The sequence below is a fragment of the Mycteria americana genome, chromosome 3, assembly GCF_035582795.1.
Source record: "Mycteria americana isolate JAX WOST 10 ecotype Jacksonville Zoo and Gardens chromosome 3, USCA_MyAme_1.0, whole genome shotgun sequence".
Classification (NCBI taxonomy): domain Eukaryota; kingdom Metazoa; phylum Chordata; class Aves; order Ciconiiformes; family Ciconiidae; genus Mycteria; species Mycteria americana.
Window position 1 is genome coordinate 105,622,236 of NC_134367.1, and position 26,196 is coordinate 105,648,431.

Below are 26,196 nucleotides of genomic sequence, written 5' to 3' on the forward strand. Positions count from 1 at the left end.
AAACCATTAGCATGAATTCAAGCTTACTTTCAGCTGTGCTTTAAGCAGAGCTAGCAACCAAAAACCACAATGCTGCATTTTATGTATTTTTAAAAATCTGGGCATCTACGTGCCCCTAAATTGATGCATCAGAAACAGCAGATGACTTTCTGCCACAATTCAACACCTTCCTTCACTGAATAAATTGCAGAATTTACACATCTTGAACATCTTTCTCAAAGACTCCTTTCCTACCCCCAGTTCTCCCTTATTCTTCTTATTTTGCATTATTCTACTAATTTTTATTTCTCCTTTTTAATCTACTACATTTACATTTAGCACTTTTTTTTTAAACACAAAAAATGTAGTGAATACAGGTGGAAGCAGATTCCATGCCCCCAAGGACTATTTTTCTCAAACATTAATACAAACAGAGAACAAAATAAACGTTTTATCCCAAAATCTCTACTCCTCCCAAGCCTTCAGGTAACCTCTCTGTCAGTCACCTTATGACTGCTTTAGAAAATAAAAAGGTGCGGTAGTTTCCACAGCTTAACCTCTGCAGATGCACCAGGATTCCACACCACACTCAACCACCTCCTACTCCACACATTACTCACCGGCACGGGTGCACCGCCTGCTCATACAGCCTTATATTGCTTATCTCTCCTTACAACATACCACATGCAGCCTAACGCAAATTTAAAACCTTAGCTGAACGGATAATTCAGGAATAAGCACTATCATAGATTTTTGTAGTGTAAGTACATTTTGGCAGTGATGACATTATTGCTGGGGATGTTTGGGCAGATGTCTTACATACATCAAAATCCCCTGTGCTCTTTTTTTAATTGTATTTTTCCCCCCGCTCAGAGACATAGCTTACAACCCTAAGATAAAAAGAGATCACTTTTAGTCTTTTGCTCTTCGCATTTTAATTTTTTTATTTGGAATGAAAATTGAGACAACACAGAGGGAACTTGGCAGATCTAAAGCTTGGCAAGAGGTAATGAATTTATGTAGCAAACGTATGAGAACAAGAATATGTCAGGAGGAATTTGTCTGGGATCTTGTTCTCAAACAGACCAAAAAAAGATGCTAATAACCATGTTAACAGGGACAAGGGGATGGGGGGAGGTAGGGATATGGAAATTAAAGAATAATAGCCAGGAGGACAAGCCAGCTCAGATAATTTATCTGCATAACACTTGACAGACGAATGGCACCTTCTATACCAGTAAAAGAACTTCCTGATGAGTTTGCCAGTGAGCTTGGTGCTGCTTCAGCTAGAACCCTGTCTCAATTTCAAATGCATTTCTCTTTCTTACCAAGTACAGGAGAAAAGGAGTACTACCTTATATAGCCATTACAGTTATTTACAATCTTCAGTGCTGTTTTTAGATTGTTTGCCCATTATCTTATAAATGCAAAAGATACGTACGTAATAAAATTTATTTTACCTGCTATTTTTAAATGACTTTATTCACATTTCTAAATTCCTGTCTTTCCATATTCAAATCCTATACTACCCTCACATGGCAAAAAAATGAAGATTTTAAGCTATAAGAACTCTGCATCTCTGAGCAAACCCAAACCTACTACCCACTCCTCTATTTCAAGCCTTTGAAGCAAACCTGGCTGCAAGCTTGAAGGAAAAGAGCACAAGGAGAGAGAGGCAAGCTGCAACCCTGGCATCTATGTAGATTTCAGTGTGATGCTTTTCACACATCTTTGGTTCTCAGGCCAAAGAGCATTTTACAGGAAGAAAACAAAGAGGGCTTGGGGCCATTGCAACCACTGACTTAAGTAAGAGCATGGTCAGGGACTTTATTATGATGATTTTTAAAAAAGAAAGTGCTTAAGCTAGCATTCATGGGTAGGGGAGATTCCTTTACTTCCAACCATTCTGTCATTTTTAGAAGGCAGCCCTGCCAACGTAGTTCTAGGCTGAGATTCATGATCTAACCGTAGCCAAAAATATGAAGTCAACTCTGCCCTCTCACCAGAGCGTGCCAGTCTAGCCAAAATACGCAACTACAAATGTTTTAATTTCTTAAGTATTTTATTTTTAGTTCATTCTTATCAAAATTCAAGGATGCTGCATTCCTATTCTCCACTGAGAGAAGGAAGTAAAAACTCCAAAATCTCCCCTTTTAGCACCTCCTTAAGCTTTATAGAAAAATCACCTTAGGCCTTTAAAAACAAGAGCTAAAGTTGTGAGTGAGTGGAAACAGTATACGCACAAGCTACTTGGCATTAAATCACTGAATTTTTCTTCAAAATGAGGATGCCGCTTTAAGCTGACTAGGAGCCTGCACAGGGAAATCGTTTGAAATAATTCAAAACTTTAATTCGTCTTCAGTATGCTCCAAGTGAAGTTTCAATATACATAAGTTCACCATAAGCAGGACCAACTAACTGAATCAGTGAATTGAACTGTATTTTAACCCAGACTATTTTAGCACCATTACAAGGAAAGACCTGGAAAGATGCCTTTCTTTACAAGATTTACAGGGAATGCACACACACATCAGTATTTGATGACACTGTGCACAATCTTGTTGCAGACTCCAGAGGATTTTAACTTTCACTAGTATAACAGGGTAAGAACACCTGTGTTGAATATATTTTCCTGCAGGCCAGCAAACTGGTAGAATACCAGGAAAACATTCTAAAAGGAATAATACTTTTTCATCTTTGGTTTTATCCTCTACTTTTTTCTTTCTTTTACTCTTGTTGTTAGACTTTGACAGACACTTTTCCAAGAGTTCCTGATAAAAAAAATCCTCGATTAGATGGCTTTTGAAATTAAAACTTCCTAAATGTGAAAAAACGCCTTTATTTAAATACTGAAATTGACTCATCACAACATTCTGTCCAGAGATAACAAGTGGACTGACTAGTACTTCAGCTGTGAATTTATTTAAATGTAGACATACACATGCAGTATTAGGAAGGCAAAAACAGGATATGAAATAAACATAAGGCATCAGCTCTAAGCTCACTGTCAAGAGTATACCAAGGCTTCTAACCACAGAGTTCAGCTGAAGGTAACTATCTGTCAAATGTAATCCGTGCAAGTGAATATGCTTAAGCTGGTGCTATGAATCAACCAAAATTGCTTTGGTCTTATTGACATTCAATTGCAAGAAGTTGCAGCTCATCCAGTCCAATAGACATCTGACAACACCAAGAGTGCTTCAGTGACAGAAAGCTTTAAATATAGATGCAACTATCATCACAATACACATGGAACTAAACTTTATGATCCCTCATACCATCTTCAGAAACTGGTCATCAGCTGGATGCCATAAGACCACATGGTCATCCTCTCTGCCTGTTGCCAATTTCTACAGTTAACAAATCACTGTGACTTAAAGAAAAATAATACAGATTGACTGACAGAAAAAGACCATTTGATCTTTCATCACTGTCCCATTAAATCTCTCTCTGAAATCCACTTTTGCCATTATCATCTTTGTTCGCCTTTTAAAAATAAAATGCCAGATGAAAAATTGTTCAAACTGTTTCCTTTAGTTAAGGGCCAGATCTTCAGCTACTATAAACTGCCTTCAGCTTCAGCAATGCCATCTGACACCTGCTGAGACTCAGACCTCAAATATGTTAAATTTACTTTCTTCCTCACAGCTGTTCTTTACACCTTGAAACAAGATGCCTGATAATGTGTGTATGTGGGATGTTGGACAGTAAAGCATCTGGCATACCGGGTCCCAAAAGAAGACCCGATTTGTGTCCTAACTTTGCACAAAAGAAACAAATACCACCTGCAACCATCTATGTGCTTCTTTGACCCTTCTCTCTCAGAGAACTCCTGCCATTTCAGTGGTAGATGCTCCAGTGCAGCACAGTGTCTTTTTCTAAAAATTTTCATATAGCCCCACTGTCTACATGAGTTGTTACGTACCCACTTGCTTGCCCTCCCCAGCTCCTGCTGCCTCATTCCTTCCCTCCCCATACAGTGAATTGAAATCATCCCAGAGCCACAAACAGATGAATGAAGTTGGGGAAGAGGAAATACGTTGACTACATGCAGCTTGCAACCATGTTTAAGGGGATGCACAGTGTAAGTATTTTGGGGGGGAAGGGGGAGAGAGGCTCACGGCCATGTTATGAGCACTATGAACAGTTATGCCCATGCTCTGAGAAATCCAGTGTACAAAAAACAGAGACTTGAGGAAGAAACCTCATCAGGGGACCACAGCGACAGAACTGTCTTAAAACAGAAGGGCTGGAGAGGATAAAGGGACAGTAGAAGAAATGGTAAAGAACAGCGAAGGGGAAGGAAAAAGCATAAGGTCGGGAGGGGCAAGTTGTCTCTTTGCCTTTCCTTCTTTTGCCTCAGGCCCATATCGGCCTTTCCTTTTCTTGACTTAACTGGGATGAATTTTAATTGCAGCCTCTCTACGTGTTTTATACACTATGTACTCTCTACTTGTGTGGAGTGGATTTCCCATTCATCACAGGATTGCAGGCAAAAATCCCGGGAGCATTTTGCTTTCCTTCAAAGTTAGCTTTGCTAAAATCAATAACTTTAGGGCTGCTTCCTCCATCTAGCACATACCCCCACCCCACGACCATTTCAAATTCCATGATTTTATGATCATTTGATTTTGTTTCTTACCTCCATATACAGATTTATATTTGCAATCTTTCCATGAGAACAGTGACAATATTCTACACTGTTTCAATAGAGTATAAATGCAACAACCTTACAGCAACAGTGGAAACATGCTCTCATTTGTAGTTTTAACACAGTCAATATCCTAACTGATCTCTAACAATCTCTCTTCCTCCTGTCTCCTCCTCAATAGCCCAGCATTCTTCAAATCAAAGTTCTGGTTTTCTTAGGGACGTGTTTTATGTCTTAAATATTTTTATTGCTTGGACTTTTTTTCTGACCACCTGCAAGTCCAGTGCAACAGCCAAGAATCACAACTACATTAAATTGTCCTTACCCTGTATGCAAACCACTGAACTTAGTTTAAAAAGAAGGAAAAAAAAAAAAGGGGGGGGGGAAGCAGGGGTGTTTTCTACTGCAGATTGAGTATCATCCCTCAGCAATATTGTTACATCTCTTCCAGCTTTATATTAGCTCTCCCTTCACTAAAACTGTGTATCTTGGCATTTTAAATCCCCCTTCATTTTCCTGGTTGTCTCTCTTATTCCAATAATATCTTTCTTATCCTTGAAAACATGTCACTCCAATTCAGCAGTCTTATTACATATGCTCCTAGCATTTGTATAAAAGATATTTAGCTTTTCTTTTTGCCCTCCTTTACTTTTCTTTTTCACTATCTCCTACAATGTTAAGCCCTTCTCTACAGGAAATGGTTTTCCTTCAATCCAAGTCTTTCTTTTTGTGCATAGATCCACTAGTTCATCTTGAATTCCCTGAAGAACAACATAAATTAAAAAAAAAAAAGGTGGGGAGGGGGGAAGGGGAAAAAAAGATGGAACCCTGGAGTGCTCCTGAAGCAATTAACTCTCCGTTCAAGAACAAGCCATGTATTAATACAAATTTGACCCCAAACAGTGAAATCTGAAAGCAACTAGAATGCAGACCAATCCGTAAGGTGGTTTATAGGCTTAAGACAAACAAATAGCTATTTCATGAATAAAGCTTTAAGATGCAAAAAAGCAAGTTAACAGCAAGCAGAAGGATCCAAAATAAGAATCATGTATGTCATTAATTTTTTGGACAAGGGTAATTTTAGTACTGTGTTAAAAACTGAGTGATATAACACACACTGTCAATTATCTGATAAACAAGGCCAAAGACAAAGAAAGATCGATGCGAAAAGAGACAGCTTTTGAAATGGTTTGTATTTTTAAAGAATTAGTATTTAAATATGTAAACATTGTTTTAAAAGAAACAGTTGAATTGGAGATCAGTGATCCTTCTGCCACAGAGTATGCATTTCAATTATGCATTGGCAATTTTCATTTAATCTTTTGTTGGTGAGTACTTCACCAGTATTTCAGTACTCTGAAGTAATATTTAAAATGTTTAACTACAGCTCTGCCACTTTCTACCCCAACCAACACTGGACCAATGAAAAATATTCTTTATTGTCTTTATTGTATCAGTAGAGCTTTATCAATCTATTACTGATGCCTCAGGACAGAATAAACATATCTGGGCAGGGGAATGGCAGAGAGAACCCAAGGCCTCAAGATTGCAAATACAGATTCTGTTAAAAACTAAAGTAATTAACAAATAAGCTTTATTCTGACTACTATTTTAACCATTGATCAATCTCTGTTATTTTTACATGGAAAGGTTTAACGAGTGACTCTTGTGCTGCAAATGAGTTCCAAACAATAAAACATAATAAGAGGATCCTAGTCATCAGATCTGAAAATACATGGAGAACAATTGCTTTCCTGCTGCATAATGACTCTATTTTCCCCAAGTCACAGAACAAATCAGATCCAAGATCTGATGATCACTATAGTAACATGAAAGGAGACAAGTATTAAGGATTCAACAAGCTGCTTTTTAGCAGCTAAAACAGTTACATAAAATAGACTTGCCAAAATTAATTGAAACAAAAGGTCTGAAAGTACATTTTAGATAATCTCATAACAATGCACATTTTCTCTCTGCCCCCTCCGTTTAAAATACAGCACAACCACTGATTCTGAATTTTCCTGAACTACTTGTAATCATGTAAATTAGGGATGAGATGTAGATGTCAAATGAAAAACGTCCCTTCTGAATAAAGTCTCTGTGCTTCACTAGTCAAAAAATAAGCAGACACCCACACAAATGAAGGGAGCTGTTACTAATGTACAATTATTAACCCTGTATTACACCATCAGCTGTAGATTAAATTCTAGTCTTTTGAATTTATTATATGTGAAGAATTTTGCACCACTTTGCACTGCTCAGTACTGGGACTTCTAAGTCATTCCCAAATTTAGTGCAAGAATACATCGGTTCTACAACAGCTGAACAGCTCTGCTGGGACTCGAAGGTTGAAAATCCATCCCTCTGTCTCTTTTTGTGATGATTTACATAAGAAGAAAGCAATTATTCTTGCCCTCTGAACGCCTTGCCACAAAAGTTCCATGTATCCTGTTGAGGGATTTTTGCAAATAAAGGCTCATCTTTTCTTTCAAGGCTTAGTTTCTCTTCATGGTCAAGGATCCACAAAATTCTGCCTTTGATTCCTTTCATGTTCCTCCCAACTTCAGGCCCTTCCCTCCTCCTCTGTGCCCTGCTTTCTTCCTTCCATCACAAACTGCTGTAGAAATGGTCATTCAACTATTCCTTTGTACTGTAACTCTCCAACACTCTTTTTGACAACAATTCACTGTAAGCGTCAATTTTCATTTTTTAATAACAACTGCTTTTCTCCAGAGTTACTAAGCATCTTACCAGCAAAGCTTTGCAGCAGATCCAAACTGTGCTGTTAACTGAACATAAACCAAACCTGACTTAGGAGGGCTGTGTTTTGGTAGCTTATTGTTGGTAGCTCATTTTTGGAAAAAGCTAAAGGAAAAAGTTTATGCAGCAGCGCCCTCAACCACATTTTGTTGGAGATGGGCCAGGAGAGGCTGCTCAGAAAGTTCATAGTGGTTTCCTGTGTTTCAGTAGACAGGCCTCAAGTTCAGGCATGGGAAGGCCACGGAGATTACTGATCAACAGCAAAGATGTGGATGCCAATAAAGACAATTTAAGGAAAAGAATAAAGGCCCTTCAAATATAATACAATGCACTTAGAAGCCCAGCGGAAGAGTGGTAATCTAGTTTACCAACCTGTTACATACATAATTACCTGGCTTACAGACAAGAGGTACATGCATAAGGCACAAGTAAGTAATAACTTGAAGAGACAGAATATCTACTATCAAGACTCAAGCAGGCCACCTAGAGAAGCTCAGAGAGATGAGAGACTTTTTCTGTTGACCAGACCTGACTCCAAGAACCACAAAAGTCCCCTGGGATATGGTCATCAAGCTAGAAAGAGAAAAGCACATATCTCCGAGTACTGAGGATGAATCTTCAGGGTAAGAATTTCAGTGGAAAGAAAGAGAAGCTTGCAGTTCTGAAATGTCAGATTAGGAGCAATATTGATATTTTAATCTATGTTGCCACTGAATATCACATGCTGATTTGCCTACAGGTGCAACGATGGTGAACCTCACAAGATATAGAGGCCATATACAATAAGAGTCAATAGCAATGGTACACCTAAATACCACTGGAAAGGGGAGAGGAGAGCTTCAAGAGGAAAATATTTTGGCTTTAATTCAGGAGGCAGAAGATCAAAGCCAGTGCCATTCTTTGAAATGCTGCCAGTATCACAAAGGGTCAGACAAGCAAGGTTGCATGATTCTACACACAACCGAGCAAACAGTGCGTGGAAAAAAAGATTTAGGTCAATTCAGAATTGAGACACTTTTCTGGAATAGACAGAATCAAAGAAGGGTAAGCTTCTCCTACACCCAAATAGGGCCAGTCTACTTCTTTATCAAATTAGAAAAGAAACCAATCAAGTTTAGGGAAAAAATAACTTAAAAGTATCAAAATAAATAAAAAAAGTCCTACTAAGCATATGTAGACTGTAGACAGTGACAAAATATGCCTGTCTTTGAAATCTAAAGCCTAAGATGTTTGAACCTGAATGTCAGGAATTACATAGGTCATACCACTGAAAAAGCGTCACTATACCTTAAAGAAAGCTCAAATTTTGACAAGGTAAATGAGCTAACTGTATTAAAACATACTACAGAAGCTGGTATTCCAGCCCATTTTTTAAAATAAAAAAGAAAAAACCAGCACCTTCAGATTCAACGGGAGATCAGAAAAGCAGCAGAAACAGAAAATACAATTTTCAATTAGCCCTGCACAGATCAAAGAACAATGCAGAAATTAAAATTACAGACATCATGCGTGACCAGGTCTTGGAGCAATTGTTCTGATAATCCATCAAATCAACTCTACATAGGGTGAATTGGTTGGAAAAACACATGGTTAAATATTGTATACTGGAAAAGGCAACGTGGCTTTTGTGGAAGGAAATCAAGATCCAACTTGGAGGTCTTTGAAGTAGTTAAGATGCATGTGGATAAGGAAGAACTGACCAATATAATATGCTGGTTTTCCAGAAAGGTTTCAAACTTGGTAGAGATTAAATGTTCCTATTTCACACAGGCAGAAGTTTATCAGTAGGTAAGTCCAAAAATCTTTGCTATTTAACATTTTATATAGGCTTGAAAACAGTGGTTAGTGAGGTGAAAAAGGATGTAGTTAATACATCCAGACAGTAAAAGTCAAAGCTTACTTTAAAGTTACAAAAGGATCTCAAGGAACAGGAAATAAAGTAGCAGACTAAATGTGTTAAAAACAAAGTAATAGACATGAGAAAAATATTCTTAACTATGTAAATATAACATTAAGTTCTGAAACGTCACTACTCAGAAAAAGTGGTCTTGGGGTTATTGTAGATAGTCATCCACTAATGAGCAAAATGCTCAATGGCAAAGAGGAAACACATTCCTTATTGGGAAAGAAATTAAGAACAAAACCACAAAACTTCATTGTTTAGAAATTTATGGTGCAAAGTATCTGTAAGAGTAAGTGGAGTTCTGGTGCTTGCATCCCCAAAATTATAATAGTATAATCCCAAAAGTTTCAGAAAAGATCAAGGAGGGTGACCAAACTGCAGAATGGCTTCAATATAAGGAGAGATCCAGTTTATAAACAATTATAATATGCAATCAAGTTCTATAACCAAAATATCAGATAGCATGAAAATGATAAATAGAAAGCAACTGACAAAAGAAATTGGCAAAAAGAAATTAGCAGACAGCAGATTTAAAATAAAGAACAATTTCATACAGCCATAATTGCATATGAGGAACTCAGTGCCACAAGATGCTAGCAATACCAAAATATAAATTATAAAAAAGAACTAGACTATTAAACTAAAAATAGGTCAGTCAGTGACTATTCAATACAGTCTAGCTTAAGAAGCTTCAAAAACACTGGTTGTCAGAAAACAGGTCAGTGATGTATCCAAGAGAAAGCTGTTTCTGTGCATCTACTCTTCTTTCATACTCAAAGACAGATTATCTAGACAGACTGTCGAACCAACACAGTAGTTCTTAAATGATGCAAAAATTACAGCATTATTGAGCTGAGGTATTGGAACGAGATACACGGACAGGAGGAGTTCTTCCCCTTTTTGCATCCCAGAACTTACTACTTTCCAGCCAAGCTGACAAGTTGTTCAGTGCCAGGAAATATTCTTTGCTTCCATGAGAAAATGATACATGAAGACTTACCAGAAGATTCCTCCTGTGGACTGCCACCAGCACATATAGATTTTGCATTGTACAGGATCTACACATGTAATTTATGTCACCTTCCATTTGCTGCATGCACAGGTTTGCTGCATGCACAGGTGATAATGCAAGATGTACTTGAGAGAGTTCACACATAAATAATGGAGGTTGCATAAAGGACAATCTGAAAGTTTCATCTTCCGTTTCTTGATCAGACTTCTGACTTAAGTCTCTAAGCCACAGAAGCCTGAACCAAATGTACTAATTACTTTTTTTAAATAACCAGGAAAAGCAGAAGCTGCTCTATTTGGCTGTACTCATGAAGTTTTTAGACTCTTATCAAAAAAGTTTCAAGTATCTTGTGAAAACATCTGCTTAGCAACTGGCACACAATAAGGAGGGAAGGAGAATGGTTCAACATCCGTGATCCCTCTTTACCAGCAAAGAAGTTCAAACCAGTTGCCAGTTTTCTGCTCACACACTGTGCATGCCAAGAACTACTTGCTGGAGGACCTTCGGCCCACGTTGCAAATAGTGTGCTCTAAATGGTGATACTACACTGTACAACTTCAAGCTTGGTCTCCCCGGAAAGGAATCAAATTCAAGCATATCAGCAGTGCTCTTCAGTAACACAGGACTCCAAATAGACAGAAGGCAAACCTGTATCAAAAAGAACTCTTCCCGCACACAAAACTGATAATGCAGATGTACCCTGTGAGTGTCATCTTAATGTTTTACACCAACAGCCATATCAAGTACACGCAGCTACTTCCAGTCTCTCAAAGTTTGCTCCCTACACAACTCAAGGGCACACAAACATACAAACAGAAGAGCAGTCATACAGCTGCAGAAGCGTACCTAAAGTTACGCCAAGCGATACATATCTGGGAACCCGCTTATAAGTGGTGTACATAAAGATGTATTTAAGAGATTAGTTCAGAATCAAGGGCTATCTAGTTTAAACAATTTCTTTGCTTATGTTTCTCCCAGTAGGACTCCACATTTCTAGCAACCTGAAAATAGTTGATTCCAATGACCACAGTTTAATTCACAGGATGCTGTTAAACAGCACACATCTCTTTCTCTCAGTTCTTCTAACTCCAGCAATGCAATTTTTACTATTATTCTTAATATTGAATTTCAACATTTGAAGGACATCTTTTTTCTTTACCTTTCAAAACACTCTCCTCTAAGAAGTAGGCAAGCTACTTCTGTATGGTATGACATACCTTTTAGATTCATATGTCACCACAACAATAACAATTTTTTTCCAACAAAAAATACACTTACAAATGATACTTTATGTACTGTAACTAAATGACAGAAATAGATGTATTGCCTATTACAACGGCCACTAGAAGTTTGGTTCACAGCTATTAATTATCCTAAAAAAATTATGGTATGCTTAGGAAGACTGAAAGTTATTTTCTAATTAAAAAAAAAACCACCCCACCCCCCACAATTCTAGAGTAGCACAGATCATTATTCATCTCTACTTTGCACATTTTAATCTAAAAAATAGAAGTTAAATAGAAAAGCAAAAACACACCAGATGCCAAAAATACAACCTTAAGTATTGCAGGACATTTAAAGATTTGAGACTAGGGGAAGAAAAGAAGGCAAATTATTCTTAACATAGTGTTTCCATTATTAAAAATACAATTTAATTGGCTGCCACATATTTTTGTATAAGGAAACAAACTGCTTGTAAAACAAATTGAAACTTGATGGATTTCAAATCTCATCTGAAACTCTCCAGACAAATCAGGCATAGCTTCTGCAAACCATTCAATACTACCTCCTCCCAGCACTGGTCGTGCAAAGGCTTAATTCCATTCCTACCGTATATAATATAGACTCTGGGCAGACTTCAGTGGGATTTGCATTTGCAATTGAAAAAAAAACAGTCGCAATTTCCAGAAGCGTAGTCAAAATGGCATTGACAAAACCTGTGGTTTTGGCATTCTGATATTTGGCATTTGAAATTAAAGTCTTGGCCCAGATGAAGTTCCTTGTCTTGTGTTCCGAGGCAGCTGTTAGGCTGTAAATTGACATCTGCAAATATGCAAGAACTTGCCTGAACTCATATTCAGGCAAGAAAGGAAGTAGCTTAAGAGACAGTGTAAGTGAAGAGAAGATAGAGGCATCTAGGAAATATCCCAGTTTCCCAAGGAGCTGAAGTTATAACAAAGAGCTTTCAAATCAACATAAACAGTTGACATCCTACTACCCAATAACCAGAAGAGGCAAGCACCACAGCAGGACTTCTGGGTGCAGCACAGCAAGTTACTAATATCAAAGAACCCCAAGGCTGCAAGTTCAGCAGCAGTATCTGAATGGCCTGCAACCATAATAGATTAAATGATGAACCAGTTACCAAGAGAGCTATGCTCATTGCTTCTATGAACAGTTCTCTAAACAGACACTCAAATACAGTACGCAGACTGTAACGATTTTTTATTTCTGCTGTTTGGAGCATAGCACCAACCATATGGACAGACTGCATCCTCCTCAATATTTTCAACACACAATTGCAATTAATAGACAAGAAGCTCTAATATGTAGAATTGATGCAAGCTCTCCCCTCCCTTCTTGGGACTGACAGACTACTCCTAATAGATAGTAAGTGATGACTTCAAACATGAGATCAAAGTGATTTGTTAAATTAAAATGCTTCCTTGCTTTCCATGTCCTTACTAAACTTAGGAAATATACAGTTTAAAACAACTCATATTTAGTAATACATACACAGAGAGTGTACAGAGTAAATGTTTTCCTCCCTGCTTTTAAGTCTCAGGTTCTTTGCTTTTAATATAAATTTTAAAGTATTCAAAAACTTGTGCAGAAAATAAAAGGATTTCACAAATTGGAAAGGACAAGTTTTCTCTTGATAGTCAAACAGTTATGATGTAAAGCGGTCTCATTAAATCATAAGTACTTTAACCTTTTCTTGAAAGAACTGGAAGATTTAAAGATTTATAAAGAAATTTTGCCTAAACTAGGAAATGACTCATATTTGACATGTATTGAAATGATAATGCTGATTTCAATAGGCACTCTAAGAGCATTTTCCTCCCAGGAGAGTAATTCAGTCATGGTTACCTCTCTGCATTTAGATCTTAAACTTACTTTCTAAAGCTTTTAATGTGCTATAGTCTGCCAAAACATGGCAGAGTTACACAGATATGATCAGGCAAAATAAAGGCTACTAAAAAGATTATTTTTATAATTGCAGACACTAAATATGAAACAAATACATCAATCTGACATGTTCTCAAAATCTCCTGGTTCAGCAGCCTTGGCTGTATCTGAAAATTCATGTTTAAATTCCACTCTTCTTAATTGGTTAAATAAATTCTGAAGTATCAAAGGGAAAGTGAGAGACCTTTAACAGTGAATCTGAAAAAGAAAATACATAATGGAGCTGCTGTTACTAAGTGGCGCAAATCTGATATTGGTATCACTATGCAGAGATAATGAGGTACACAATTGGCCTTAATTATGCACTGCTATGCTTTCAAATTTTTTATTTCTTTAAAAGTTAATTTTTTAAAACACCGTTTTTCCTGAGGTTTCACTTCAGTGCATATCAGATTCTTTTAGGTAAAAGGCTATATATCCTTTACTCCACTGAGTAACTTCAATCAGAGTTTTTGCTAATATATACCTAAAAAGATACAGTGATAAATATCATTAAATTGAGATCAAATACACAGGAGGACTCAAACTTTCAGAAGCCTGAAGGACTTGATCCTCACCAATTGAAATCAACTAGAATAGTGGCAGTAGTTTCAAGGAAACAGGATCCACAATGTATGGCCTTAAAAAAAAAAACCCAAACAAAACTGAAATTGCAAAACAAAAAGATAAGTTCCTTTACAAATCATAAGCAGTGGAAAATAAAGGCAGACATCATTAGAGAAAAATAAGTCATATTAATTGGAGAGCAGAAAAATGTCAAAATTCACCTCTGTTGCAAATCCACTTCAACTTACCTCTGCAGAACTTCTCAAGGATGATTTTTCTCAAATGTTTATTGGGTATAAAGAGCAAAGAAATGGATAGCCAATAGCTCTGACAGCAAAATATGCATATTAGGAAGCCTGCATAAACTATTAAAAAGTATAAAGTTACTCTTAGACTGATGCCTTCTAGTATCAAGTAGCTTTTTCAACAGTCTATTTCAAGACTATTAGTGACTCATGTCCAACACCCTGCTGGCAGCGGTTGTTACAGTAGTATCACAGGAAAAGGGGAAAAAAATAATCCCACAGTCCACCTACATAACTCCTCATTGATATGAATTCCCATCGTTTCCTGTTGGATGGGACATTACTCTTTTTATGAAAGTTACTGAATTTAAATTAAAACAAAAAAGAAAAGACCCAAACATTTTCTTATCCGCACTATTCTGATCAGAATGCTTTTTCAGAAACACTCTGCTGCAATATAACAGACTCAGTTTCCAACTTAAATAGTGCCTTTTTCTGCCTGGCATTTACACTCCAACAGATTTAGAGAAGAAAACTGTATGACCTCCTACTCTTCACTATAGTTAATTCCCAAAAGAAGGTTCTCCAAATCATCTTCCATAAGGTCTACATAGAGCCTTTCACTGTCATCATAGGCTTAGTAGCTCTGTTCTGAATTATATTCCTTAAACATGAATGACGGAAATTGTACCTAACATTTTGCACGAAATCTCACCAGAGTCTGGAGCAGCAGCAATGCTGGTTTTCTCTCACTACCGGGAATGCCTCTCCTGATACATTTCCCCAACACATGCCTTTTTTGTAGCCACATCATGCCAGTAACTCATCATCACTACCTGGGACTACTACTTCAGCAATTTTCTAATGATTAACTACTTAGCAAAAGATTTTGTGAGGGATTTCAAGTTCATTACTTTGCCTTTTGTCATACCAAATTTTATTTCATGCCAGTTACCCCAGTCCTTTTGGTCGTGCCATTCTTCCTGTATGACATCTTACTGTTCCTCTTCCTGATGATGCCTCTCCACATTATGTTACCAGCTAGTATTATCAGTACACTCTTAATATTTCTACCAAGATCATTAATGAAAATATAACATAAGGCTGGTCCAAAGACTAATTCTCAAGGAATTCAATTGCTTTTTTTCCTCCCTCCTCCCCCACCCCGGGCATTACAAGCAAGTTCCTTTGAGCAGTATCTACTGCCAACCCTCCCCATGAGCATTCCCTTTGACCCTACAACTTCTCATGGGTTGTCACATCAATGACTGATGCTAAACTGAACTCCAGATAGAGGAAATCTGATACACTTACTTTGCCTGAAAATCAGTTTTCTCATCAAAAAAAGCTAAGAGGTTAGACAGTGATGAGCTATCTTTAGTAAATCCATGCTGCATTTTACCCCCTTTTTCATTTAGCTCCACATCTTTATTTATTCCTTCAAAGATCTTTTCTAAATCCTCATATGCCACTGTGTCAAGACATAGAGGTCTGCATTGCCAAGATCCTTTTCCTTCCTCTTTGTACAGGCTCTGGCTGGGATGAAATTAACTTTTGTCTGAATCTGAATCTTTCTGTGTTCTGAATTTGTGGCTAAAAGAGCATCGATAACACACTTACATTTTGGCTATTGCTGAAGAGTGCTAGAACAGTGTCAAGCCTTTCCCTTTTCCCACTCTGCCCCTCATCCCACCTCAGCAGTAAGCTAGGGTTGGGCTAAGAAGTTGGGAGGGGACACAACCAGGACAGCTGATCCAAACTGACCAAAGGAATATTCCGTACTGTATAACCTCATGCTTAGCAATAAAAACCAGGGTAGAAGAAGGACTTCGGGGAGACAGGGGTTTTACTTCCAAGGTGGCTGCTGCTCAGAGACTGGCTAGGCAGTGGTCTGCTTGTGGGAGGTGGCGAGTGATTGCCTTTCCATCATTTGTTCCCCTCTCACCCCCTTTCCTTCAGCTGTTAAACTGTCTTCATTTTGACCCATGACTTTTCTCACTTTTGCTATTGCTATTCTCTCCCCTGTTCCACTGGCGGGGATGAGGGGGTGCTTGGCTGCTGGCCAGCATCAATGCACACTCTTCTTCCTAAATGTAAGCATTATAGCTCCACCTCTGACTTCGTAGCTTCGCATAAAATATCTCTTTGTCAAAGGATTTTATGTACCAGTTCTTTCAGAATTTTTGGACAAAGGCCATCTGATTGCATCAGCATGTACACAACAAGCTTGCAAATTCATGTTTCTACCTCTTTATGATCACTTCTGTTTCCATACATTCATTTCCATTACCCAGCCTGGTTTTGCTCTGTAACTGTTATTATTATCCTTATTGAAAACAGAAGCAAAGTATTTATTTAGTTTGGGGACCTTACTCAAATCATCTTTAATCTCAAGCACACCTTCACTGTACACAGGTCTTGCCTTCTTACACAAAAAAATCTTCAGAACTTTTTACCATTTAACAGTCATTGCAAAGTCTAATTCAGCTTGACACCTTTACAGTTTTATTTGTATTCCTACATAGCATTCTCTGTGAATTCACTTCCCCATTCCCCAGTGCTTGCAGATTCTGCCATCTCTAACTGCAAAGGTGCTTATTCACTGAGATAAGCCTGGGCACTACATATCCAATTTTTTCCTTTAAGGGCAGAAATTCCTCTTAATTCTATTATTTTTATTTTTAATAACCTCCAGGCCTTTTTTCCATTCAATCTCTGGACTCCACAGTTCACCTTGATTTATTAAAATAGTCGTATTTGTTTGTTCTCTTTGAAACCCAAAGGTGTACCTACAGAACCAAAGAACTGTTTATTCTTCTGTTTCATCTGAATCTAGTTATGCATACGCAACATTATTTTTTACACCCACATCTCTAATAATGCCCTCATCACTTAACAAACTGGTATCCAGACTTTCTGCTGCAGTGACTAGTTGATGAAGAAACCTTTCATGCAGAACATGTTTGGGCCCTGCTCTTGTTAGTAGAACTTTAATTTCCCACCTATAAACCAGAGAATAAGTCTGTGCAGGGATGGTAGAGAGAACAAGTACTCTCTAACAAATTACACATCTAAATCCAAACATAAGGATTGAAATTCCTAGATTACCTCAGTAGAATTCATTTACTAGCCTTTTCTTCCCCTAGAATTATTTTATTCCAAATAAATTATTTGCAATCTGTGCTGTCCTTTCTTCTTTCCTTCCCTCTTATCATTTAATTACTATCTGGTGCTATTCCACCATTTAGCTTTCATTTTTATCATTCCTGAATAGGCATATGCTCCTATACCTGAATTCCAAACATATCTGTCATCCTACCATATTTCTGCTCTCTCTAAACTCAGTTTTACATCTGCAACCAGTACTTCACACTCCTCTGTCATGGTGTCTGTTGCCTAGCATTTACGCACAAATATTTCAGTTTTTCCTACAGACCACAGCAGCTCCCCAGTTTGCAGGCTCCCAGCTCCTACTGGCTGATTGGCTTTGGAGACCTTTGGCCTGAATCAGTCTCATATTAGGCATACCTGTTGTCCTGGTTTCAGTTGAGATAGAGTTCATTTTCTTTATAGTGGCCGGTATGGGGCTATGTTTTGGATTTGTGCTGAAAACAGTGTTGATAATACAGAGATGTTTTAGTTGTTGCTGTACTAGTCAAGGACTTTTCAGCTTCCCGTGCTCTGCCAGGTGCAGAAGAAGCTGGGAGGGGACACAGCCAGGATAGTTGATCCAAACTGACCAAAGGGCTATTCCATACCACATGACGTCATGCTCAGTATATAAAGCTGGGGAAGAAGAAGGAAGGGGGGGACATTTGGAGTGATGGCATTTGTCTTCCCAAGTAACCATTACGCATGATGGAGCCCTGCTTTCCTGGAGATGGCTGAACACCTGCCTGCCCATGGGAAGTAGCAAATGAATTCCTTGTTTTGCTTCGCTTGCGTGCGCGGCTTTTGCTTTCCCTATTAAACTGTTTTTATCTCAACCCTCAAGTTTTCTTACTTTTGCTCTTCCGATTCTCTCCCCCATCCCACCGAGGGGGAGTGAGTGAGTGGCTGCGTGGTGCTTAGCTGCCAGCTGGGGCTAAACCACGACACCTGTGTTCAGAGTCAGACTTGGACCCTAGCTCCTTGGCAGAGCAGTCTCTCTCACGGTCAGCTACATCACTCACACACACACTCTTCACAAACTACAACCAACCTGCTAAAAAACCAACACAAAACTTCACCAATCTGCCGTGAACACTTATCAAAACCAAATCCCACAGTCTCCCTTAGCTGTTATGCCTGTCACCAACTTGGCATGCAAAGCCTTGTGCCTCAATCCCCGATTCTTTGGTTGCAGCCACTGGGTGTGCCAGCCAGTCTGCCCCTGTCCTTCGCCCATGCACTGTCACAAACAAGATGCATAAATTCCCTGTGAGCCAACTAACAAGTATTGCTTCTTTCTCAGGGGCAGAACCCATTAGACACCTCTATTTGCTAGCTGTATTAGTAAGGGCTAGCATTCAGTAAAACACTTTTGTCCCGAGTCAGACGCACCCCCAATTAGACATATCTGTAATTTGGTCTGTAGTCACTGAGCAACAAGGCATCACATCAAAAAACTTTTTTCCCTCCCTGTCTACCAGACAAACATGCAATACTGTGCATGGCTTTGAACAATACTTTGCAATACGGTGTGGAGAATATCTGGTCAAGTTTATATCCAATACAATTTACAAGGTAGCTATTTTGACCCACTGTTGTCACCTGCGTTTCCTACACAAACCTAAACCACCACAGAATTTAAGAGAAAAGCTAACTGTTAAAAAGTTTTGTAGTCTCTGGGAAAACAAGGACCAAATATGCTTCATGTACCAGAAAAGTCATGCATATTGAAGGCCAAGGATATTAATTGCAGCACTTAATGCTTCTAACTTAAATTTTTGGGAAACCAAACCAACTGTCAATAGGTTAGATGCCCACACCTCTGGCACAAAGTTAAAGCATTTTCATAATAAACAAAAGAGCTGTTACCACATACATCTTCAGTTACCACCGGTATCTGAATTATATTACCTAAAAATTGTAAAAGTACATACTTTTTTAAAAAATAATCCGAATAGCTTGTGCCTACTATGCCTTCATGCATAGAGAATATAATTTCTTTATGTAAAATTCTGTTTAGCATAGCAGCATCGCATCCTAACCCTCTCCATCTTAAATTCACAGATGCAGTTTTTAGGGGTCCTACAACTCCAAATATGGCAATGCTGCTATGTCCTCCTTTATTTTTTTTAAACACACTTTTTCCACACATACAAGTTTTGTTATGTGCACGAAAAAATCCATTCCACATTTTCAACTGTCTTATCAGGAACTGTACTTAGTTGCCTCATAAAAGAACATTCACAAACTTTATTTTCTTTTAGTCCAAAAAACATATCAAGCAAGCTGTCAAACAAGTCTGAATAGATTTTCTTTTTTTTTTTTTTTTTACATCAGGACATGTCACCCAGCTCCAGCTAGATCCCCAATAAAAAGAATGCCAAACAATGTTCCAAATTCTGCAAAGTACCTAAAAAGGTGCTGAATCTACTGTTAGTTTAGTTAAGCCTAATAGCTTGTGGCTAAACATCACAGCTATATACATGACATTTCACATACAACAACAATATCCTTTTTGCTTCTGTAGAAGGAGTTTATATAGCAACTACACTGATAACACTATACCTACTTCAAAACCTGCATAGCTATAGGGTGACTGCAAACTTTCCTAATTTACTAGCCACGGAGCTCAGTCCTAGGGCCTGTCTTTGCTAGAAAATAAAGGCTATGCCTACAACAGTCACAGAGAACTGAGACTGCTAATCCTTTACAGGTATTAGAGGCAGTTTCACCTCAACAAGACAGCACGGAAGTCCACATGGTCTGACGTACTTGGAAAAGCTCCAAGTAGTAGTAGGCCATTATTGCACTCAGCCCCCTCTGCTGCCTCTACCCCAGGTAGCTCACCTACAGCCCACAGAAGGGTCTGTCTCTTCTCCACACTGCAGTGCCCATACCTACCGCATGGGCATCGCCTGAGGAGAAGGCTGGCTAGTCAGAGAAGTCAAAAGTCACACTTGTGGTAAGATCACGTGATTTGTACTTTTAGGGGTAAAGATTACTTATGCCTATAAAACTACATAGTGCTTTATCTTCAGCAGACTTTTTCATCAGCTTAAGAAAACACCTACATTCAAATATATGTCATCATGATTTATAAATGTATATCATCATCAAATACTGTCTGAAGACACAGACACTTCTATATGAATGTTACTTTTGCATGTTTTTGTATGGTTTCATATTCTTATTTTCCATTTATTTCTCCATTTATAGAAAATTGCTTTTGGACAGCTGCTAAAAAAAACAAAAACAAAGCCAAAAAAAAACAAAACCACAGAACTTTACCTCAAGTTTCATAGCCAGACCTAGAGCTAAATGGATCATGCTGCAGCCACTACCATCTTTAGTGGAAAGCTGAATCCTACAATACCACAAATCACATAATGTAAGGTTCTACCCTGAGCTCAGAAACTTGGAAAAAGTATTAAGCCTGCAGTCCCTTTAAGGGTCTAGAAGCCACACTTCTTTACTCCTGCTATGCATTGAACAACTTTCCCCAAAGAAACAAAGGACCAAATTCTACAGAGTGCTTGAGGGTTCTTTGTAATACAGTTTAAGATATGTGTGTGTATTTAAATCCAGCCCTTTCACTCTTCACTTTGCTATCCCAGGCTTTAGCAGTTTCTGAGGCTAGTACAAAATGTGGCTGACAGCAGCAGCAGTAATATAGCACCCTTGGAGTGGTTGAAGTGTAAAGTTCATTAGTTCTACCTTAAGGTCACTCTTTTAATCCAACAGCCAAAATCTTATTCGCACTACCATGCTGTTATCCTGCAAAAAAAGAAAACTGCAAAAAAACCAAGACGTCAGCTTAGATACTTCTTACAAGTGACAAGATCAGCACTAAAAATCCAAATCACAGTCAATACCTTTTAGCAAGTTTCAAGAAAGCAGCAAAACTATTCTTGATTATGCTGTAAACCAAATGAAATTTAATAGAACGGATAAAGGAAATGAAGGAAGGAGAAGATAAACAATTCAATACCTGATAATTGTGTTTTATAATTATTAGTTGAACTTGGCTTACAAATAGAATTTACTAGAGCGTCTGTTGGGAATTACAAGACATGCAAATAACTGAATTTTAATTTCTTCTGTGTTTGTTTACTGATTTTTGTACATACAGTTTAAATTTTAACAAACTCAATTTTGCTTTATCCTCAGTGGATATTTGTACACTTATTAAAAAGTTATGTCAACAGAAGACTTTTAGAACACAAGGACTGTGTTTTAACAATTCTGAATTATATTTTTAAAATAAGAGGTAATAGCTCTGTAACTTACTAGCTTGATTGATCCTGTACAAACTCATACATGTTTACTTATGTGCATTGTAAGAAGTTTTTAAAATTAAATAGGACACACCTCTAAGATAAGTACATTAGCATGTATAGATGAGGATGACATTCTCTTTTTTTAGGAAATAATCTCAGAGACCCAAGACTTATTCGTAACGTTAGAAATAAGTAGCTTTTCTTCACCCCAAATACTCGTGTTCTTAAGGGTGAGAATTTTCAGTCTTGTTTGTTCAGAAGAACAGGCACAGCATTTCTTTCCAGTGCGAAATTAGCAATCGCCTCAAAATGAGCTCCCAAATTATGATCCTTACCTACAAGACCCAAGACTCATCATTTACATCCCCCAATTTATCCTTTTATATTTATACAGTTATACCATTCTCACACAAATGTTGTATTTCAACAAATATTAAATGGTTTTTATTTTACTCACCTGCACACTAAGATGAATCCATTTCTTCACAAGAATTCTCCCCAGTGTCATTACTTTTATTGGTGGCTGCAAACCATTTACTGTGCGATAAAAAAACATGGTCTCTTTCTCAGAGATTGTGAGTTTGAACACAGTCTGCCCATCAATAGCCTTTTCTATCACACACCTTTGGAAATAACCAAGAAAAACAACATAAGGTCAGAGGCACACACATATACACATTCTTGCCAAGGTGCTATCCTGTAAAGTGATGCTAACCAGAATGCATTAAAATAAACGTTAAAAGTACAGCTCTTGAGAAGATGCTCAGTGACAGTGAAAGTCACAGGATGTACTAAGCGTAAAAGAACTTTAACAATGATATTTTCTGTCTTAATCTGTGACACATATATATATATACTTTTTTAATTTAGTGCATGCAACCCCAGTTCACTTGGGGGTGGAAGAGGGGTCCATTTTGCCTGCTCTCTTCAGGGTTCCATGATAGAAACCACAGTGGCTGGCCAGCACTGTGCAGGTCTCTGCTGCACTTTTTGTGCAAAGCCGTGCAACATAGTACATCCTGTGGAGGCACTTACATTTTTCTTAGTCTAACAAGGCAAATGTAATATAACCGCAAAAAGCAGTATGAATGACATGTTCTGGAAACAAGTCTTCCATCTTTCCATCAAATCTGTCCAGGTAAGGTAGCAACAACACCAGCTTCCCCTACATTCTCCCTTTGACACAGCCCTTCTTTAACCTAAGAAAACCAGAGCAAGGCAAGAAGGCTATCCAGCCACTTGTTAGGTTTTTTTCTCACAAAGATTTCACATCTATATCAAATGCAACACTGTACATATAAGGTACAAAGAATACCATCCATAGCAACAGCCCACGTTGCATATCTAGCTGCTGAAATATTTTTGCCAATCCAATCACCATGTTGTCAAGGGTCATGAGAAAGCATAGGCTGTATATGCTTGTGAAACAGCTATGTATTTTATTACAGTAATCATCAGTATGACAAAAATTATAAAGTTCTGCATTCCCATTTCAGCTGCTTAAGAAATCCAGTCCCCAATTTACTGACCCATGAAAAGCCAAATATTTTAAGTTACGCCAGACTAAATTAGTGCACTAAGTCACAAGAGAAGCATATAAAATTTGTACGAGACCAGGATTTACTTAGACATATTTCAGAAAAAAAAAACCCACAACAAAAAAACCTTATCTATTGATAACCATCTTCACCTACTATGCATTTATAAAAGAAAAGTATCAAAACAGCTGTTCTTCGATACTGCCATTATTCACTAATTCACCTTTAAATCCAAGAGAAAAAATAATTTATTTTAACTGTTACCATTTTAGCCTGCTGGAATGTTGTCAATAAAACAACTTGCAAAATGCAGACTTCTATTTTCCAAGCCTTACTAAAAACACGTTTCTTAATATATTGTCAACTGGTCTTTTCAATATTTTGTTTGCTTGTAAACATGCTAGTTTTGCTAGATAATAAATGTGAGGGAAGGCTCAGCTAAGTAGCAAAATATTTAGGAACTGGATTTACCCAGTTCCTGGATAAACAACAATTGGATAATCCAGTTTTTTGTTTATTTTAGTTATCTAAAACAAACATCCCCACATTGTTTTTATCCCCAAAGGTGTCATGACTTTAAGAAGGGAAGCGACCTTGATGTACCTCACTTTGAAAACTGGAAAGAACAAATGTGAATTGTGACTCACTACTGAAAGAAAAAAATCAAGAGGCAGAAAACATGGGGGGGGGGGGGGGGGGGAAGAAAAAAACTCAAACTAGTGCTAACACAGGTGAAATAGGCATAAGCATTACTTCTGACTCTGAGCACGATTTGCCATTCCAACCATGATTACAGAGAGAAACCACTGTTCTTTGTGAAGTTTCCAACTTCTGGTAACCTGCAGTCCCACAGAGCCAATTCCTGACTACATAATTCTCTATGGTGGGGTTAGAGGGAGGAAAAGCAAACAACACAAATCTGCTTGGTCAGCTTTCAAAGAGAAAAAGTATTCTAGAGAACCTAACACAGCTGCACTGGTGATCCCCACACATTAACTGGAGCACTTGCAAATGGGAACATCTGCACAGGTTCAAAAATCAGACATATGGTATCTTAAGGCAACTCCCCCTAATGTAAAACATCTGAATAGATATGAAGTAATAGGATATTATTTTAGTCCTTTAGATAAATAAAACTTAAAAAATACATCTACTGCCCACTTCACAATCAGGCCATTCCCCCTGATCCTTTTGTGTGTAAAAGGCCCCAGCTCATTTCCCTGCCACTGCCAATGTCTTCTGGTCATCTAACTTCCAGTTAGCCCAGTTCACACTAAATTGATACAAACTGCCTGTAATGATTACTCATATATACTAAGCTTCTATCCATATTCTTATCCTATTTCATTGTGAACGGTTATCATCACATACAATTTCCTATATTGTGCTAAGGCTTACTTACAAGCTACGCACAGGCTTTCTGAAAGCATTTATATTAACTGATTAGTACATGCAGTAAGAGAGGAAGCATGTGGAAAGAATAAAATTCAGAGACAAGAGCTCTGCTCACTTACTGCACTTACTGCCTAAAGGGAAAGTAAATTTAAAGACTGGAGTACAAATATCAGTGTTTTCTCACTATTCTCTTGCTTTTCTTCAAGATTTCCAACATGGAGTGACTTAAAAGCATACCTACGCATATCCATACTATAAATCTTAAAAGAACATTAAGGCTTCAAATAAATCCATAACATGACCTGACTTTCCTCTCTCTCTGTATGAAAGTGTATTCTTTCCCAGATTCACATACGCAAACTTGGTATATGAAATTGATGAAGAAAATTCTTGCTGTCTTTGATTATCCACATATATTTGCTCCCCCAGAATGTCACAATCTTTAAAGGGCCTTCAGACTTTGGGTCCTCACATCAGTATCTCTCACTTCAGCCAGCACAGTAACTTCTAGCAGAAAAATTCTGCTATTCTCTTACATGGGCACATGTCTAGCAGAGAAATGTCACAGTCTTTACAAGGATGCAATGGGATACTATACAGCAACACTCCTAGCTTCTTTCCTAAGCACTCTCTAGCAGCCAGACCATATAACATTCAGCACAAAGAAACACATTAGTGTGGCACATCCAAAAACCACGGGTCTGCTGTACTTGATGTAAGAGCACTTCACCAGTGAACAAAATACCTTGTTAAACTTTCAATTATTCTATCAGTAAAATGAGTGGCTGGTTCTGGCTCATCTTCCCAGTGTTTTGGTGGCAGCACAAAGACTTTGTTAGAATGAGTCCCAGTTCCGTGAAGTCCCTCTGCTGTGATAATGGGGTTTAAAAGGTCTCACAAATGACATCTAACAGGGACAATTCCCCATGAGGGACTGCAAAATGTAGGACATTTAGCAAGTCAAACTCTTTCTGCCAACCTGAAGGATTCACTAAACCAATACAATAAAAGGAAAAACATCTTAGTTTGCTGTTAAACTATTTCTCTGTTGTAGGATGCCTTCTGAGTCGAGCTTCAGTGGCTTCAGTGTGCTATTATTGTTTCACCACAACTGGAGTTCTGTATTGCTTTTATGAAGAAAGAAAAATTAACACGCTTCTTTCTGTGAACAGTGGAAAAAAAGAGTCTGGACAGTGGCATATCATCCTGACCACTGGAATAACTGTTATCCAACTTCAATTTTCAGGACTGGGCTCTACCATTGTCATTTCTACATGTTAAGTAGCAACAATCTCACAAGGCAGAAGAATGAAGTGATCTATTACAAAAATTGAATAAAAACATTTAGATTTTAAAGTGATCTATAAAACCCACTGAACAGGAATATGTACATTGTGTAGTTATTAACACAGCAGCAATTGGAGGCTAATGTTTTACACTAGTCCATGGATAATCAGACATTGGTAGAGTCTGGTTTCTGCACAGCACTTAATCATTTGAAACTAAGGACATACCTTTCATTGTTTTAGGCTCCATGCAAGCAAAGCCTGT

The 26,196-nt window shown here is 37.9% G+C and overlaps 1 protein-coding gene across 1 annotated transcript in view; it reads right to left on the minus strand.

Moving 5' to 3' along the window:
- USH2A (usherin) overlaps positions 1-26,196 on the minus strand; it is a 396,442-nt gene that overhangs the window by 368,315 nt on the left and 1,931 nt on the right. Inside the window, exon 2 of the mRNA XM_075496427.1 lies at positions 22,170-22,335. Within this exon, the coding sequence (XP_075352542.1) occupies positions 22,170-22,335 (166 nt within the window). The remainder of the gene's footprint in view (positions 1-22,169; positions 22,336-26,196) is intronic.